The 20,169-nt window shown below is 34.7% G+C and overlaps 1 protein-coding gene across 4 annotated transcripts in view; it reads right to left on the reverse strand.

Annotated features, from left to right (window-relative positions):
• The window catches only part of Slit2 (slit guidance ligand 2), a 332,041-nt gene that overhangs the window by 23,316 nt on the left and 288,556 nt on the right, over positions 1-20,169 (reverse strand). For 3 of the 4 annotated variants that reach the window (XM_026402876.2, XM_026402858.2, XM_026402870.2), the window contains 3 exons: positions 16,357-16,481; positions 16,126-16,223; positions 14,640-14,779 (listed from right to left, as the gene is read on the reverse strand). In XM_026402876.2, coding sequence (XP_026258661.1) covers positions 14,640-14,779; positions 16,126-16,223; positions 16,357-16,481 — 363 coding nt within the window. Of the gene's footprint in view, positions 1-10,413; positions 10,441-14,639; positions 14,780-16,125; positions 16,224-16,356; positions 16,482-20,169 lie in introns of all 4 variants that reach the window. The other variant, XM_026402865.2, reaches the window with a different exon arrangement.

Below are 20,169 nucleotides of genomic sequence, written 5' to 3' on the forward strand. Positions count from 1 at the left end.
CCAGTATCCACATCCAATCACCCTCTATTTGTCAGCATATCTGAAGTCTCCTTCATGCCCCCTTCGCGTCACGAACCCCACCAAGGGTGGCCACTATCTTGATAAGACCATAGATTAGTTATCCCTATTTTTGATCCTGACAGAGATGGAGTCCTTTAGTACGTATATCCCTTTATGTCTGGCTTATTCTGTAACTTTATGTTTGAAAAAATATCTTCTAATGTTCATAGTCTTCAATGTCTTATAAATCTAGAAGAACAATACTTTGTTTCCCTCTTATGAATCATTGCAACAGCTCAACAAAAAACAGCTTAGGCACATCCAAAGGAAAAAGTAAAAGTAAAAAAATAAATAAATAAATAGAAGGGGCAGACACTCATTCCATGATTGTCAGTTAAGTTACAAAGAATAACTTTTATCAACAAATGAAAGCCACAAACATATTCATGTTGATTTGAGGCATTTTATATTGCATTGCATATAGGATAATCTCTTAGGAAATTTCTTCCAGTATGAATAACATGCTCACTATTTGAGGTATATTAGGCCAAGTAAGATTCTCACTGAGATAATAATTTTCCCAATCAGTGAATTTAAGATACTAAGGTGACTGTAAAAGTACATTTTCAAAAGTTGGTTTCTACCTTACTTCCAAATATTTTTAATTGTTTTATATGCAAAAAAATGAAGAAATAAAGTGACATATTAAAAGGCAAGTGTTCAATTCTGAGAAACTACTAGAACTTTCATTTGTTCAGAGTCTGAATTTAAACACTATTGGCTTAAAAATCAGAACTTTGAAGGTAATTCTTTTGCTAAAGATGGTCCTTTTTAAAGCTATATACTACTGATTGGTAGAAATAGTTGCCACCTGAATGTGATATATATATTATTTAAACTTAAAGGATCTTTTCCCATGAGGCATGTATAAAAATGTATTCATCTAGTTATTATATCAATCTGTTTTCTTTATGTTTAAAATGAATGAATTGCATTGAAGTTCTCATATATTTCTTCTGTAAGATTTTCAGTGTCTCTAAATCTGTGAGACAAAAGCTTTTAACAACATTTATCTGGTGAGCTACTTTCAAAGAAGGGTTTTCAAGATTTGTGATTTTAATTACTAGGACTTCAAGTTAGGCACCTTGATGGAATTTGTCCATTGTGTTTTATTGGCCTACCACAATTTAATTACTTTCCGTTTTCTAATCAAAGCCATCTTGTTTGGATGCAATCTATTTACAGTTGTTTATATCCATGGCAGTTTATAAAACTGATGATAGAGAAGGACCACTTGTGATACATATTAAATGTCATCTATGTGCTTTTCACTTTATTCCCAAATAAGAAATTCTAAAAGTGATAAGAAAGGAATGTTTTATTTTTATTCACTTTGATCCAATCCAACTCAGTCCAATTAATCCCATTTAAGTCAGAATTCAACAAGATATACTGTATTTTGTTGTACTAGATGCGAGGACTACAGGGAGGGATGTGGTTGATCTTGACTACAGTCAGTTCCTAGAAAAAGTCTGAGCTAGAGACAGAACCTAGAGTGAATTACAGCACTGAGAGAAGAAAAGAGTTGATTCTGTCTTCTCCACAAGAATTTCTCCATAGATCTGCTATGGAAAGGAGTGAGAAAAGAGGCAATTCTAATAAACTGTGGGATAGATAGATTGCCAAATTTGTAATTAAGAGCTTTAGGCTAAGCATGCTAACTTGAATGTGAAAAGATGTATGAATTTCAAGAGCAATATCAGTCATTACTGAAGTTGTATATGGTAATTGCTTGTTTCCCTTACATAGATACACACCTGACTCTGATAAGATTGATGGACTATTTTAAAAATGACTTGACTCTTTTTATTCTCACCAAACATTTTAAAGCTAACACATATTGCAAAAGCATTCCCTGTGTTTCACTACTGCCTAACTCATTTTTAAAGCCCAATCTTCTACCCTACACTTTTCTCATCTGGTCTGTTCACTGTTTTATGAAGTTATCTCAACTCAATGCTTGGGATAATGTTTTTTTTCTTTTGCTTTAATAACTTTCTTTGACATTTCTGTTGTTGATTTTTCTCACTCAGGCTTGTGCCTACTTTATGGCAAATATATTATATTGTTTATTTACTTAATCAGTATTTGTAGAGTGCTTACTACCTTGTTCCAGGCAATTTTAAACATCATGTAAATATGTGGTCACTTAATAGTCATGACAAGCATAGAAGGCAGGGTTGTATAGTTGCACTGTTAGGAGTGCATTTTATGTTATTGGTGTATATCTCTTTCCTTTTGTTTGACTGTAAGATCATTATGAGAAGAAACATTGGCATATTTGTTTATGTGTCTTCCTAGACTTATGATATAGTGATATACTCAAGTAGTAGTTATTGGAATAACTATTCATCTAAGTAGTTAAGCAAGAACTCTAACTTGTCTATTTATGTTCAACTTGGGTTTCATTTTAGCCTTTGGACATTTTTCTTTTTAATTTTTACTAAATGTGATTAATCATTAATAAAAGATATCTTATTCTCTTCAGATTGAACATTATTTTATTTCCTGCCTCAGAATTAAAATAAATGTTTTCACTGGGTTATTTCTTTAATTTCTCATAATTATATTACATTCTGCTGTATTGGGGAAGTGCAGCTTTTAAAAGTCAAGTGGCATGCCATGATGGGGAGTCTTAAGAGCTCAATATAATAAGGAAAACATAACATGCCCTTTAGACAGATTTTAGACTCTGCATTTACTTCTCAATCATTAAAGAAATTGGGCATTGAAAATGGCATCAGTTTTTCAGGATGAACAGAAATAAATCACTACAACTATAGTGACCTAAAATATTAACTGGGAGTATTGTAAAAGTTCCCCTGTACCTGAAAGGACATCATACAATATTTATTTTTAAATTTTTTTTTTCTACATGTGTAGTCAGAGATAGTACCAAGTTAGTGAAAAAAAAAAAGAAAAAAAAATATGGGGACTGAATTTAGTTTTCTGAAGTTCCAGGGCCTGAAAGAATATCAATGGCCACTTCCCTTCTTGAGCTGATAAAATCATAGTAGAACATTCTTCATTCCAATCCATATAGTCAGTGTTAAAATCAATTACCTTATAAGCAAGTCTTTATATGTTTAACCCAGCATCAAAAAACATATTTAGCATGGTTGAATGCAGGTTAAATGTCTGCTCACAAACCTCACATACCTCACAGGTATCTGGACAAACCTTGAGTCCATGATCTGGCACCAACCCATTCCACAAAATCTCAGGAAATCTATTTGTTTTCTGCCATGAACCCCAAATGACAAAACAAAAACATGGAACACAATGGATATCTGGCCTTTGTGATTTTGCTTTTGATCAGATGAGCAAATTAACTTTCCTTGTGATTATGGTTTTCAACTTTTTTTGTGGATAAGGGGTTCAAGGATGGTAGGTGGATATATATGTGCTGCTTGTCCATATACTGGAGAGGAAACAGTGATCCACCAGCAGGTCTATTGCTAACTCTTAGGATAACAAAGGTTAGTGAATGATCTCCTGTCACAGGTAACAGAGGTAGTTGGCGAGCAATTTCTCAGCACAGCAAAACTTTCTGAAGACAAACCATGTGTTCTAATCAAAGGCACCTTTCTGGTGAGAAAATTATGCCAAGTTCTTGGGTCATCTCATCTGACTACATCTGCCAGGTAAACATGGACTGGAGATGTCAAGCTCTGCAGTAGCAGAGCTTGAGGGAATATGGCAGTAGCAGAGCTTAAGAGAATATGAGCTGTGAGGGAACATGACAAGAGTGGAGCCCAGATCCCTAAGAGGGTATGGGTTCTTGTGGGCACACACTTGAAGAGTGGAACATCAGTGAACATATTAATTTCTCTGACAAATTTGTCATAGTGGTAATGTGACCATTCATTCTAGCTTTTTTTTTTTACTTTTTTTTTATTGGTTGTTCACAACATTACAAAGCTCTTGACATATCATATTTCATACATTAGATTCAAGTGGGTTATGAACTCCCATTTTTACCCCAAATGCAGATTGCAGAATCACGTCGGTTACACATCCTCAATTTTACATAATGCCCTATTAGTGACTGTTGTATTCTGCTTCCTTTCCTATCCCCTACTATCCCCACTCCCCTTCCCTCCCATCTTCTCTCTCTACCCCATCTACTGTAATTCATTTCTCTCCTTGTTTATTTTCCCATTCCCCTCACAACCTCTTATATGTAATTTTGTATAGCAATGAGGGTCTCCCTTCATTTCCATGCAATTTCCCTTTTCTCTCCCTTTCCCTCCCATCTCATGTCTCTGTTTAATGTTAATCTTTTATTCCTGCTCTTCCTCCCTGCTCTGTTGGTCTGTCATTCTAGCTTTCTTAGGACAGTCCTGTTTTACCTTTGTCCCAACTTGATTGTCAAGGGTATTCACAAGCACACACAAAGGTGCCCTGCTCTTGATGGTAGGCATTATGTTCATCTACCAGGTATAAAAGTGAATGCTGGTCACCAGAGTTGATAATACTCAAGTGAAGAGTGAATCAGCACTCAGAGATGAATAATGCAGCCAGCAAGTTACCAGAGAGAGCATTATGCTTAGCTGTGCAGAACAACATTATAGTCTTCAGGGGTACAAACAGGGTCTAATGTGTATCCAGAACCCTCATGGCACCAATATTGCAAATACCACTGCAATAAGCAGAAAGCTCTATGCACACAGGTAGCTGCTCTGAGAAGTAGCACCTGGAATTGACCTTATCCTCTGCTTCATTTCAGATCTATGAGCCTAACTGATTTTAAAGTTCCTTCCTTGTTAAAAACAACAATGACAAAAACCCACCACCAACAACAGCAAAAAAGAAAAAAAAAATCAGACCCTTCTGTTTACCTTCGTTTGTAATTCTCTCCCTTATTACCCCTACTGAAATTTGTGTGTGTGTGTGTGTGTGTGTGTGTGTGTGTGTGTGTATTGTGTGTGAGAGAGAGGGAGAGAGAGAGAGCAAAAGATTGAAAACTGAACCCAGGTGTGCTCTACCATGTACCTACACCCCCCAGCTCTTTTCTTATTTTGAAACAGGGTCTTGCTAAATTGTTGAGGCTGGGGCTAGTAATCTTCCTGCCTTAGCCTCCTGAGTGGCTGGAATTATAGAAGTATTGTACCATTTTTTCCCTAATATTTATACTGAAATATGCCTGTTGCTTTTTCTAATTATTCTGAATCAAATCAATTTTTAACATCAGCATATATTTTGAGTGCTAACTATGTGTAAAAACTGGTATCTATGCTAGGAATGTAATGGTGTCAATGACACAAAGCTGTTCCTATTCTCATGGAGCTCATACACTAGGAGGAGGAGAAACATACTAATCCAATAAAAACCCCAGTGAGTATAAGATTGGCTTTGTGATGAATGCTAGCAGAAAGTTTCCCTGGTGCTCCAGAAGGGGAACTGATGCTTTGAAAGTGTCTCGGGGGTGAGGGTGAAGCAAGAACTGTAGAGCACAGGCAGGGGCTCCATGGAGGACTGGACATAGAGAGTAGGTCTCTGACAGGTGGGAATGAGCCTGGAAAAACATGGCGCCAGAGGAGGCTGCAGAGTGCTAATGTCTAACCTAGTTACATTAGCAGAAGCCATGCAGAGAAAGAAAATTTTGAAGGGCTAATCACTTTCTAGTTACCAAGAAATTTGAGAAACAGTATATCTCTTCTAGGCTTGTTTCATCCTCACTGTTTGTAAAGGAGAATAGAAGATTGACTCTTAGAATTTCTGGAACTTTCCAAGCCAATTCTCTGTTTAAATTTTTTTTTTTACATGAAACAAAGCAATAACCTAAGGCACTCAATTAGTAATCTACTTACAGCATCTTTATTGGATTTTCCCCAAAGTCATCCCTTTGAATTTAGGTTGGATATGTCTACAGCAGAAGCAGTTTTAGAGAGCAGTACATGGTGTTGCTTATATACTCAACTGTTGTTAGCTTTTGCTAATGCAACTAGACTTATGTCTTTTCTCTCTGCAATAGGCAAAAAAGTCTCAGAATCTATTTGGGGACAAAGAAGGGGCAGAGGGGACTCTGGTGCTGACAATGCAGACAATGTAGTCTATTCATAAATTGTACCAAATTAGCTTTTTTTTTTGAGAAAGGATCATTAATATTGATAATGATAGAGAGGGAACTTAGGACAGTTCTCTGAATAACTAGACCAGAATTCTAGTGTTAAACTTAATCAGTTATGACATTTTCAAATATAATTGTAGCAGGGGAGGAAGTCTGGCTGAATTCCTGACAGAATCCCCAGGACACAGATTTTTAGACGGTAAAACAAATCATTCTTTGAATAGTTTCCTTTTGAGCTCCTGCTTGGCTCAAGAAAAGCCTGAATCATGAAACCAATTTTATTCTTTTTGAATTATCTTAGCAAGGAAAGGTATCAAAAGAAGCAATCCAATGAATAAAATACGTGACATTTAACTTCTTAAAAGAACATTGCTTGAGGTCAATGGTTACTTTCATTGACATTTTTGTACTTCTCCAATCACATCACCTAATCATTTGGCACAAACTAGGTCCTTCATGACAAAACATGAAAATAGCACTCATCTGTTTGATTCTTGGTGATAAATGCTATTTAAATGTTGATGAAGAAGACTCAGAAGCATAAAGGGAAATGCTTGGAAAGAGAGAGAATAAAGAAGTCAGTTAACAGATATGTGTTCTGAGGTCCTAACTTAGGATACACTCTTGAAGCCTGGACTACATGTACTACATGACCATCTTTTGACTCCTAGATATTCCTACAATTTCTTTTGCCAAACAATGACCATCCCAATAGGAAGTGAAGAGGCTGAGTTCAGGAATTGAGGGATTGTGTGTGACAGCATATGAGTGGCATATGATCTATAAATTACCCACATTGCCCTCATCTTTTTAAACTCAATTAAATCCACTTGCTAGTGTAGAAACACAGGGAACTGAACATGAGGATCCATGAATTCCTGAAGATACATGAGCCATTGATAGATGTCCTGTGAAATGGGTACAAAATGTGACATGTACATAGTGGGGACAATGTCACAGATAAACCCCAGGAGGTACAGTTAATCATAATTCAACATAAAAAGGCTCCAAAGCATGTGCTATCAATTCAGATACAAAGAAACTTTACAGAAGGGAAATTTTTGTGCTCATTTTGTTTTCTAAATGACATGAAATTAGTTTCTTCATAGTGCTTGACAGAGAGTTTGATCAGTGTTATTTTCTATTTTTATTTTTGATTCCTAATCAGTGCTCTTATAGTTTCTCTTTGCTTCTAGACCTACAAAGTCCATCTATAATGTTGGTAATGTACTTAGGACCTGAGAAGTGGTGGCTTGCAATGCCCATGCATCTGACCTGATTTGAACTTGCAGTCAAGAATCAAAGACAGAATTTGCCTGGTGGACAACGGGAATATTTTGTGGATTTTTGTATCACTTTCAGTACTTAGCATGGTGTCCTGCATAAGGTATTTTCTCAATAAACATCTTATGAATTTTTAAATGGAAAAACTTACTTCTCCAAATAAATAATCCAAAAAGGAGAATTTTTTTTTTTTTTTTTTTAGTACTTCCCCCTTGGATCTCTAGAGCTAAATGATAAAACCACTTATAACAGCTACTGAAAGTCCAGAACATACTGGACTCTGTTTTCAAAAAATAAATCCAAATTAAATTGAATAAGACTGGTCAAACTAAATTGTTGTTCTGGGCTCTGTAGGCACTGCCTGCCAACTAATGGAAGCAAAGGACTCTTTTAAAACATTTTTTTGAGATTCAAGTGGATTTAAGAAAACTTTGAAAGGTTGCACAAAGAATGCAAACCATATAATATTGTTAGGTTGCCAAAGTATTTACTTAAAAAACGAGTGCAACTTTTATGTCCCTTATTTGAGGATCTGAATTATGATCACAGCTGTAAAAACTCTGATATACAGAACTCATGTATTTTGATGCAAAAGTAGTGATAGACTTATTGTTATTAAGAGATCATGAAAATCTAAAAATACACACAACATCTAAAAATATAGTCAATTTAAAGAGTCCTTCAACATTCAATATGTCCTCATACTTCAAAGTAGAATAAAGGAGTAAAAAGAAAGAAAATTGTACTCCTAAATAAAGTCTTTCTATTTGAAGTAATCATAGAAAGTAAATTATTAATAATAATGACAATAGGGGAAAAATTTAAAAGATTTAAAAAGAGACAGTAGGGGAAAATATGGTCAGAGAAATTTCCTTCATACACAAAATTTACTTTAGGCAAAAATTTCTCTATCGAAATTCCCATAAGAATTCTTCTACTACTGGGGAGAACATAATCCAAACCATATTGGAATTAAATGATTCAAAACTTAAAACTATCTTAAAGGGAAGTCTCCGATATTCCTGAAGTATAAACATTTACCATTTTAATATTTCCTCTACATTCTTAACATTCTCAAATACCTACCAGAAGGAGGACAGATACCATTATCTTTGTCTCACAGACCAAAAAAAAAAAAAAAGTCTAAAACTAAAGTCCTGAAATTTAGAATATTAATACCAAAATTAAAAATCTGAGCTTCTCCCAACACCTACACAAATTCTTTCTGTCCTATATGATAGAAGGCAGCCCAGTTCTCAGGAGAATTAATTGGTTAATGGTATAGGCTTTGATTAGGACTTATTTTCAAGTCTAAAAAAGACTGCTTCTCTGCACTGAGATTTTGTGGTTCCTGCTTTATTCTTTTCAAATGTGCATGAGGACAACTGTCTGTAGCAAGTTGAAGAGACATCAGGGAAAGCAGAAGAAGAACTCGTTAGACATAAACAGTCAGAGCCACTGTGTGACATGACGAGATGCCAGGTCTGGAAGGTGGACGCAAGTAGAGGTGGGCCGGTTCTAGCAGAAGATGCCCAAGTCACACTACATGTCTTGAGGTCAGCAGGACGCTGGTCTGCACCTGGCCCCCTACTCACAAGGTGTGTATTCTTGAGTAAATGGTTTATTATTGCTTTATAAATGTTATTGTTGAACTTTTTACTGTTCATATCCATAGAGTTCTTTTACATTAACGATATGTCAAATGATTATGGAGGTTCACTTCAATTAAGAAAATTACCCTTGGAGATGTAAAAACATCTAAATTCTAGTTGTAATTAAGTTTTGGTTTAAAAATACAGAGAATGATTGTCTGTTTTTGAAAGCAAAACCAGTTAGCAGCAAATTCTGGGAAATAAAAGAGAACTTTTACAAACACAGGCATGAAATCTAGTCACCAGATGAAACCATGTGGTAACTTAGAACACTACTGCCCTGCCAAACTTGGTCCTGAGAGTACATACATGACTATCTAAGGACATATAATAGAATAATTTCTATTGTGTTTCTGAGATAGACTGAGGCTGTGTATCTTAGATAGACTGAGCAAGCAGATAAATCACTCAAACAATGCAGCAAAAGGCTATGGAGTGCTTAGCAAGAGAGGACAGAGCAGCCATGATTCGATATCAGCCCTGTAACGCTACCAGGACTTTAAATACAAAGGGAACTATGAAGACAGGCATGTGTGGTCCTATGACAGTGTTTCTGAACTTGCTACTTGAAGACTCTAGTGTGCTTAGTGATTGAAAATTCAGTGGCATGAGTTATAATTCAGAGTCTATAAGAAGAAGAAGATTCCATGATAATCCCCAAATGTGGTTAACACTCTAATCCCTGTCTCTCTTTTCTGGGCTCTGATACTTTGGAGGAGACTTGTGGTCCATACTGATGTCAATGATCAGATGTGCCTCTTTTCACAATTTAAAAGACTGCCTAGTATCCATGGAATTCTTGAATACAAATTTGACTATTTCATTCTGTAAATTAACCTCTTGAGCTTTGTAGTATTCATTTTTATAAAATGTTCCAATAAATACATATAGTGAAACATTTTCCATGTTTCATATTACTAAAGACATAGGTTTAATAGTTAAAATACTTTAAGTATTTTCTATGTACAGCTTACCTATTATAATCAATGACATAAGTTCTTCATTATAAAAATAAGTTCATGACATGTTTAAAAAAGTAAAAGCATATGGACAAAAAGGAAATAGAAAATATTAGTGCTTTTCTTAGCCACTCCTTCTTCCCACTCACATAATCTCTACTGTCGCTTTCTAGAAAAGTATCAAGTGCCTTCCATAGGTGCATTTTACAGTGTTTGACACAGGTATACACATATCAAGGATCTAAATGGCTGATTTGAGGTCTTGATTTCTGACTTCATGTTCTGTAAACATTCCTTATCAGGTACACACAGTTAAGGCTACATAACTTTAAAAGAAAGAGGAAAACTAAAACAAAGATCATAATAGAGTGAAAAGGCAACTAACCTTTTTCCACCTCATTCAGATTAGCAGCTGGCAGCGACAAAGACAGAAGAGACAAGAGACTTTTTACATTGCGATACAACAGTAGAGCACAGGAAGCCAATGGCAGCATTAACAGAGAAGCCAGGGTGAGGAGGCAAACAAAAGCGAAGCTTAGATTTCTTACCTACAGCTGGGCCAAAAGCATACACATGGAGGGAAAGGAGGCAAAAAGTAAACGCCATCACAGGGAGCTACAGGTCTACATCTAGACCAGGGGAGGTGACACCGGTTACTTGGCTATTTAAGATGCACAGTGAATGGTTTGTGTGTGGGCATTAGAGATTTGGGAAAAAAAAAAAAAAAAAAAAAACAATATGGCATAAAATGGAGAAATTAAAATGTTCTGAATATTTTTCACAACATGGATTCTAAGACTTTATGAATAAATAAATTGCCTAATTCATTTAATACTAGTAAGCAATATGAGGGCCTAAAATCTAATCAGCGTTGTGTCATAATTGTATGCGGTCCCATGAGAAATGAGTTACTTAAGACACATTAGTCTTGACATAACAGATCCAGATCCAGGGTTTTTTTTCTGTTGTGAAATATGAAAAAGCACATTGTTCAATTCAACACTATCTAACTCTAGAGCCCAAGAAAAGGTGTCCATATTTCATGTTTTTGTTGGTTTTGAACTTGGCCAGTTTAAGAAATTTCTTGAATATTTTTGTCATAAAAGGGGCTTGTTTTCAGGAACAAGATATTGAGTTAGAAATATGAAAAACAAGCTCCAAATCCCAAGCTAAAATTAAAACTATAGAATGAATTCTTAAATTATTTAACAATTCCAAGTTCTACTTTCCCAATTCTTAGAACAGTGATTTTAATTTATAATTTAACCTTTCAAAAATTAATCTTGCCAGAAGAATACTCCTCAGTCATGCACTGTGCAATTAGCTGGACAGGGGATGGGCTGAAGTGAAGAACAGTTTTGATGATGAGGGTGAGGACAGAATGACAGCAGTGGCCCTTAAGATTTATGTTATAAATCTATTCAGGAAGAAAAAGCAAGAGTTTTCTCTTCTAATAAACCATTAACTACTTACTGTGATATTTTGGTTATTCAGTATAGAAATAACGTTTAATAAATCACCTAATGGTGGTCACTTTCCTTACAGTATTTCTTTTTTCTTTCTTCCTTTTTAATTTTTTAATTTTTAATTTTTTTATTTTTTTTGTGTGGTGCTGGGGATTCAACCCAGGGACTTGTGCATGTGAGGCAAGCACTCTACCAAGTAAGCCATATTCCCAGCCCTCTTCTAATCCAGTTTATGGCCCACTCATCATGTCATCATTTCTCGGCATGATTATTTTCAGATCTCTGGATTTTCTCCATTGACAACATTATGCTCATTTTAACTTCACATAGGTGACAATGCAAACATTGACACCATAATAATTCATGAGCTTTTTCTATGAAGTTTTATTGGTAATACCTATTGGTACCTAAATAGAGTTTACTTTCTTATTGTATGTGTTTGGCATGCAGAGTGAAAAATCTTCAAAGCAAAAAGCAACTTGTGACTCAAATGATTTTTAAACAATGACAACATTATTATATTCCCTGAGCATAGCAGGGTTTCTGTTCCCAGATCTCATGCTCATTAATCAGATTCCAAAATTAAATTTAACACAATATAGTTACATTATAAGAAAATTCCTCCCTAACTGAAGACTTGAATGAAACAGGATACAAAACTCTAGAGTTTGATTTATACTTTCCTATAATTAAAGGCCACTTATGTGCCACTGATTTCAAAATGCAGATGGTTGTTTGATATTTTTGAAATGAGCTCATTTCACATATGCACAAAAACACTACAGTTAAAAGATGAGTTATAAATTTTCCCCATTTAGATATCTTCTCTACTGCCAAACTGTCAAAATTTCATGGCCCACAAGACCCTGTCCAAAGTTATAATGGTAATATCTTCATGTTTTGTATGTCATGCACTTTCTCTTGAGTTCAATATTTTTCTTGATCCTCTGCCCAAATTAAAGCAATCCAATATCTGTAATAGTTATAAGTTAAAAAGTCTAAAGGGGTTTCAGTTCCTATGCAGAGACAAACCTCTTAATGGGTAGTAATGGTAGGTTCTTGCATGACAGCTTTCATAAATGTCACATTTTGGCTAAGAAGTGGTTTTGCTAAGCTTTGGGTTATTATGATATGTTTTAAAGGAAGAGATCTGATGTAGTTGGGAAAGTCACATTTCTCAGAGGAAGGTGCACTGAATGGAACCATTCAAGATGGGAGGACATGTGTCAAAGATGTGTGGGATGAGAGCCTGGGAAATGAAAGGTGAGCAGGTAAGACAAAGACAGAAAAAGAAAACAAAAGAATAAGGAATAGCAAAGCTAAAGCCAAAGCAGGGGGACCCCTTCAAACCAACTCAGTATTTACCACCTTATTTAAATTATCATAAGAAAGACATACAAGGACCTGAACACAGCTGTTCTCCAAGCCCAGATTTCATCAGGAAGGGAAAGTATTTATATATATTCATTCATCCATTCTTGGTTTCCATACATAAAAAGGCATAGATAGCAAAATTATGCTTGCAATGCTTGGATCTAATTTGTCTGGTGGAATCAGAGTAGGTTGGTTTATAGAGGTCTCCAAGATTAAGTGGGTTCTTAATCACTTTTCAAAATGATCAGAACAATGACAGAAAAAGAGACCTATTTTTGTCCTAAGACAGTATTAAGTAACAGATTTTAGTGCAAACATTGGGTTTTTACACATATCAAATTAGCCCTCAGGTTATCAGAGTAGCTGTAAGGGCTCCAGAATCTGTGGCCACAGGGTCATGCCAAGTATGAGAGGTGTGAGTTTTATTGGTGGAAGGTGAAAGCTTTGTAGCACCTAAACTCTTTCAAACCCCTGTACTATAGGTGCATGTTAGATCTATTTCCTATCCTTATCCTGTGGTTAATGCAAAATACCAAAGAATGCTCAAATTTTGCCTGCTAAGCAGTATAAACCCTCTATCCATGTAATAGAACAATTAGTGATACAGCATTTCTTCTGAAAACAGTATAACTTTACATGACATAAGGTGCCTTACTCCTATTAAAAAGACCTGAATCACAGAAAATGCAGCTTCAGAGACCCTTAAACAGGTCTGAGCTGTTAAAACTGAACTTCATTATTGTATTTAGCAGTTTTTCATCATGAAAGATACTTTCCCATCAAGAAAGGTATTGATAAAAATTTAAATTTCAGTGGTTTTCCAACAAACCCTATGAAAGTTAGCTATATAGAGGTGTGTGCATCTTCAATGTTTAGAGATATTAGTCTTAGACACATCTATAGATATTTCAGTCTCTGGTTTTCTTAACTATGTATTGGATTTAATGGAAATATAATTAATAAAAATATCCAGCTAAATGGAAATGGTAGCTTTCAATAGACTAGTAGAATCTACTTTTTTATTTTTTTAAAAATATAATATGGAATTATTTTTCTCCATTAAATATAAGAGATTAAGGAACAAAAAGACAACTATGAATTTTCTTATTCATAGTCACAAATATCAGTCAAACAGATGCTCTGTCAAAATAGATAGGCCATAAACTTGATGTTGATTTTATAGCAAATTGGTTTAAATTGTGTGGAAGTTTAGCAATTTGGATAGTCATATGAGATTTATCACCCACAGAGACAAAATGTCAGAAAAAGGGTGATGGCTTTGTAAGAGTATCCCAAATGCTCTGTCTCTTCCTGATTTTCATCTTGAAGGACATGGGTCACTAGAAGCAAATACTTGCTGGTAAAAAAAATAAACATAGACAAAGTATCTCAAATGTTTAATTACATTTTGGCTATTTTAAAAATTCTCTCTTTTCACATATGTTTTGGTGAGTTGGTTTGTATGGGGAAAATGATTTAAATGGAAATGCTATTGAATTGTGGGATAAGAACTTTCTACATGAAAAATTCTTTTTTTGCTGCAAGCAATGACTTTATAATGGACTCACTTTGCACTGAGCTTGCTGGGTCTTATATTTGATTGTCTGAAACCATCTTAGTTCCTTCCATTATTTACATTACATCTAATTTACAAAACACCTACCAGTTATAGAATAATAGAATGGATTAGTAAATAAATAGGAGCATAGTGCCAATGATGCTTTCAAAGAGACACAGTGATTGATGGCATAATGTTTCCCAGTGTTCATACCTGTGTACTCAGGTGGGCAAAGGCATGTGTAGTTATTGATCCCATCAACACATGTAGAATTATTTTCACAGTCATTGTCTTCACAATCATCAACATTGACTTCACAATTTTCTCCTTCAAAACCATCAGCACAGATACACCTGAATATCAGGGCAGAAAGGCAAAATAAACACAAAAACAATTCACATCTTTTTGCTGCATTTTAAATCCATGTGATCTAAATATTGAAAAAAAACATAAATACATTTGTAAATTATAGAGCTCATAAAATTATAAGAATTTGCTTTTTAAAAGTTTTGAAATGCCATGTTGTAAGTATTGATTTAATGTAATATCAAACAAACCAGAAAACATTAAAAAATAAAACTTATGTTGGCTTCAAGATGGTAAGTGGCTTCAGGGTCTTAAAAACCAATATTTCCAGGTATGATACAGAAATAAAGTTTGACTCCACAATCATAGATATCTTAATCCCAAGATTTTCTCTAATAGAGTAATTTATTTTAATATTTATTTTTTAGTTTTCGGTGGACACAACATCTTTGTTTGTATGTGGTGCTGAGGATCGAACCCGGGCCGCACGCATGCCAGGTAATTTATGCTTCTTTACTCAGAAATGAGGAGGAACTAATTCTGATTCTTAAAATCACATCATCTCCTACTCTATGTGAAATGTTTAAGATGTCTGGCAACAAAAAAGAAATGTAAAAATTAAGTTTTGTCTTCCTTGTAATTACAAAATATGAACATTTTCTCTAAGACAATAAATGCAATTTACCACATAAAATATTGTATACTTAATCTCAAGTAATATCAGTATGAGCTTTGAGTAAAGTGTAGATGGATAAGAGAAAATTTTGTAACAGAAATGAAGTATTTTTCTTCTATAACGTGACAATTCTAACAAGTGTTAGCAGTAGATTAGCATTCTAAAGTGAAATTCTTAATGTCACTTAATGGACTCTTTCATAATTCATGAAGTACATCTGAAGTAATTGTACTGTATGATTAAATAATTCCAGATTTAAAATGTTCACAGCATGATTGTCTATGTATATTGTGGCCTGGAAATGAATCATTAATTTTCTGTTTCAGTGGGACCTACATCTCATCATTGCACACTGTCTGTTAAAGCAATAAGCAAATCATCAGATGAATGCAGGACTTGCAGTAAGGGAAGAGTTGGCTATTAATTAGCATAATTGAGCCAACACTTTGTCTTGCCCTAATCTGACTTGATTAATCATATGTGTATGTGCACGTTTTTAAATTTTTGATTTGTAACATCCTAAGCTGAGAACCCTGTGGAGTCTCCATTTGTTTTTAATATTGCAGTATACCTCTGGGAGGGACCAATACATATTGTCCTTATTATGTTTTTCTTTTTTAAAAGAATGCCCTTGGGTTTGAAAAGGAAAATGCCTGTTTTCTTAGTTATTCTTGCTCCAATACTTCAGACAAAGGAAATCACAGCCTCATGACTTACCAGAATCCATCTTTTTCCCCTTCTTTCAAATGGCAAGTTCCTCCATGTTTACATGGGTTACTGATGCATGCATGAATTGGGACATCACAATCCTGCCCCTGTAGAAGGAATGGCCAAGTTAGGCTGAATACAAATGAGGACATCCACAGAGCACAGAGAAAGCATAGTAGAATTATGAAAAAAAAAAAGATATGTTTCCAGACTGTGGCTCTCACAACAGCATCTACTTACCTTGAAGCCATAGGGGCAGGTACATCGATAAAAGTCAACTGGATCATTGTTACAGGTGCCATCATTTTTACAGGGATTTGATAAGCAGGGATTACACTTAGCTAGAATGTTGACATCGACAGGGCCTAAAAATTAATTGAAAAATACGAGAAAGAGATTTTTTTCAATGTTAGTTCATTTAAAATTATTTCTACTCTTTAATGTAACAGTAAATTTTGGATACAATTATAGGTCATGTATCTATATGTGTTTCCCCAACAAAATGAAACAAGGAATCAGCATAATCAGGTGTTCAAACATGCAACACATGGCTGTGATAGTTTTGGGTCAGATCTGGACTCTGGATTGATAGTTTAGGGGGTTTGTGTCTAATGTTAATGACATCAACATCACAGGGTAAATTCCCTTATGAGTTCAAAGTTTAAGTGGATGCATTTCATGGTAACTGCCTACATTTCAGTTTTAGCCAGTTTCATGGAAATGCATACTATTAGTCTCAGAGAGGACCATAAATGTAGTGATGGGATATGAGAGTTTTATGAAAAAGTAGAAATCTATCACTATAATTAAAAGCATAATAGAACACACATTCCCAGATAGCACTAGCTTGGTATTGTTACTTTCACACAGGAGATACAATCCGCGTTCTGTGATCTTGGTGAGGTGTTTGGGTTTTTTGGTTTTGTTTTGTATTGTTTTATGTGTGTGCTAGAGGTTGAAATTTGGGCCTCACACATGCTAAGCCATGCTTTATCACTGGCTATACCCCCAGCCTCACTGCTACTATTATACATATAGAAATAAAGTAAAAATGTAGTCTCCATTACATTCTCACTTGCATCCTTTTAATTCAGTTTGTTAGTTCTTTAGCACAATAGATGATAGCTGAGATCCACATTTTCTTCTCCAAGAAAAATAAGTATCATTAAAATGACCTGTACTTGCAGTCTCACATTTTTAAGTTTCATGATCCATAGTAGGCCTAGATCAAATGCAACTAGTTTCCCATTATTTGCACTTATTTGATAAATAGCTAATAATGCTGAAAATGAACTGTTCTCCATAAAATTATGTTCCACTGATGCTACTTATTTACATTTGTAAAAGCTCATTAGCTTTCTTTTAAGAAGCTGTTTCTGACTAGGATGATGGAAAAGTGGCATCTCTCTATATAAAATAGAAATATTTTATAAAAAATTCATTGTATTGTTGTTACCAACAATCTCTTTGTAGCTCTTTATCTTCATTGGAACGAGCAACAGTAAATTCAGTCCTGCATGTCATTACACACTATTCCTAACAAAATGGTTTGGATAATTATTGTGAATATATGTTGAGCATGCCCCCAATCCTTATTATCACTGACATAACCTTCTAATGTAACTTTACCCAAAATACTGTATGACTTCTGCTTATTTAAGCTATCTTTCATGAAATTACTCTACAGATTAGAGCATATGTTTGTGGGTTATGCAAATTTACATAGTGGTTGTGGAGTTCATCACCATGGGAAATACCAGTACTTATTCAAATAACAATTTTGAATTAAAACCCATGAAAAAAAGAGTGCTTTGTGTTGTTTTTCTATTAGCAACACTGAACTGAAAAGGAAAACCTTGAGTTATATTTGCATTGAAATTCCTGTTTCTTTTCAACATTTGGAAATGGATGACAGTTATTGGGATGACAGTGTTAATGGAAAGGGTGGTAATTGCTTCTAGTGATACCTCACTCACTAGGGACCACCTTATCAATACCAGTATCCCTTCCACTTTTTTCTTGATAACCAAAACAACTTAGTTCAGTCTCTGTATCAAAATGTAGTTTGGAAATTACTGGAATTAATTCTGAAGTGGGCCTCAAGAAGTTCAATTTCTTTCCTCCCCCATTACTTATCAACTAAAGAACAAAAAAATTTGTTGTCACTAATCAGCATATTAGAGAAATTAAAGGTTGGAATTAGTTCAAACAGTTAATTAAATTAGCATAACATCTCACAATAAATGGCTTTGTGTTTGCTAAAATTCTATTTAGAGTCAGTAATAGCAAAATAATTTCTAATTATTTGGGAGAGAAGAAAGAATGGAACTCAGAACAAAGGTAGGAGATGAAACCTTTGTGAAATGCAAGCAAAACATTAGGTCAGTATGTGCAAGCATGTGAACATTCATCTGGCTGTATCCCAAGACCTTGAGGAAAAATGTTTTTTGGTCTTACTGTGCTTTCAAACTTGGTAAGTCTATGATTGAGTAGAAGAGTTCAGGGCTGGCAGTTTTCAAGTTCATCCTGTGCAATGAGATGCCTTTCAAAAGTTAAGTTTAATTTTAAGTATTTAGATAAGAAGCTAGAGATAGTGTTGAGAGGGGGATGTGGATATACCTTGAAGAACTTACTAAGTCAATAGGTAACAAAACTGCTGGGATGAAGGAATCTTTGTCCATTTTACCAGAGAATCAATAATTTTATTTAGTAGATGTCCACTGAACCAAATGACTAATAAGCAATATCTAATTTGTCCATTTTTCCCTAGGAACAAATTTAATTTCCTATGTTACTAATTAAGCCGAATTATTTTCATATTGAGAATTTGTACATGTATATGAAAGAAGATTTTTGTCTCTTTGTATAAATATTCAGTGTAGTTGAAAAATCAGGGTAATAGGCATTTTCACATTGAAAGGCTACTCTGACAATTTGTTAAACATGCTGAACTGTTTTGGGGGCACTGGTTTTGGGAACACAGTAAAATTTTGAGTTCTAACTTCAGTTAGTAAAACAGACTTCTAGAGCTGGCATTCTATTTGCTCCTCATTTCTGATAGTTTTCTTTAAAATCAGTTCTTCAAAGATAATTTATTTCTATTACTTGAATTTGAATTGAGGAATGCAAAAGATGATTGTAGGTTGTATAAATTCCAAATGTACATAGCAGAATTCTTTTGTATCTCCAAATACTTACAATGATGTGTGTGGTTTTTTTGGTGTGTATATATATATATATACACACACACACACACACACAATATATATACACACACACACACACACACACACACACACACAAGGACTCCAGGGATGGTTGAAAAATTTGAAAACTATAGGAACTATTAAGAACATCATAGGAATGGAAGTGGTTATCAAGACATAATTAACTTCTGGTATACCAGAACCCAGGGTTAATGATTTTCATATTGTTGAGGAATATGATCATGATTTGGAAATTTGGTGTGAACAGCCATTAAAAGTAACAGAATAACTTGAGGAAGCAGGGGAGGTTCTTTTGGTTCTGGCATTGCTGCTTGGAAGGGAAATGTAATTTTCAAGCCTTTTCCCTTTATAAAGCTAACTGTTTCCAAGAACTGTTCAAATATTGTCAACAAATTAGTTCTTATGCAATGGGCACCATGGAGAAGAAATCTCATTTCCAGAAGATGGTTGTGTACTAGTGTTGCTGAAATGAATACGGCTGGAGTAGGGTACCTGGATTGATGTAATAGTTAGTCCTGACTTAAGAAAGCATGTAACATCAGCTCCATGGATATAAGTGTGCTTAGTTTAATAATTCAAAGGGAATTGAGAAGAAGGTTTGGTTCACAGTCTGTTTCTGCCAATTACTTTAATCTTTAATGAATGAACTGCTGGACTTCAAATCCATTAAGGTTTGTAGGTGGACTTGCTTACTTGACTCAAATCACTAGCTATGCACCTAACACCAATATTACTACCCACTGAGAGTTGTATACCACTATGATTTATTGCCAAAAGCTCCAAACAAAAATTTCTAACCATGCTCCTGACTCTCCCTTAATTCTGG

The sequence above is a fragment of the Urocitellus parryii genome, chromosome 10 (genome assembly GCF_045843805.1).
Source record: "Urocitellus parryii isolate mUroPar1 chromosome 10, mUroPar1.hap1, whole genome shotgun sequence".
Classification (NCBI taxonomy): domain Eukaryota; kingdom Metazoa; phylum Chordata; class Mammalia; order Rodentia; family Sciuridae; genus Urocitellus; species Urocitellus parryii.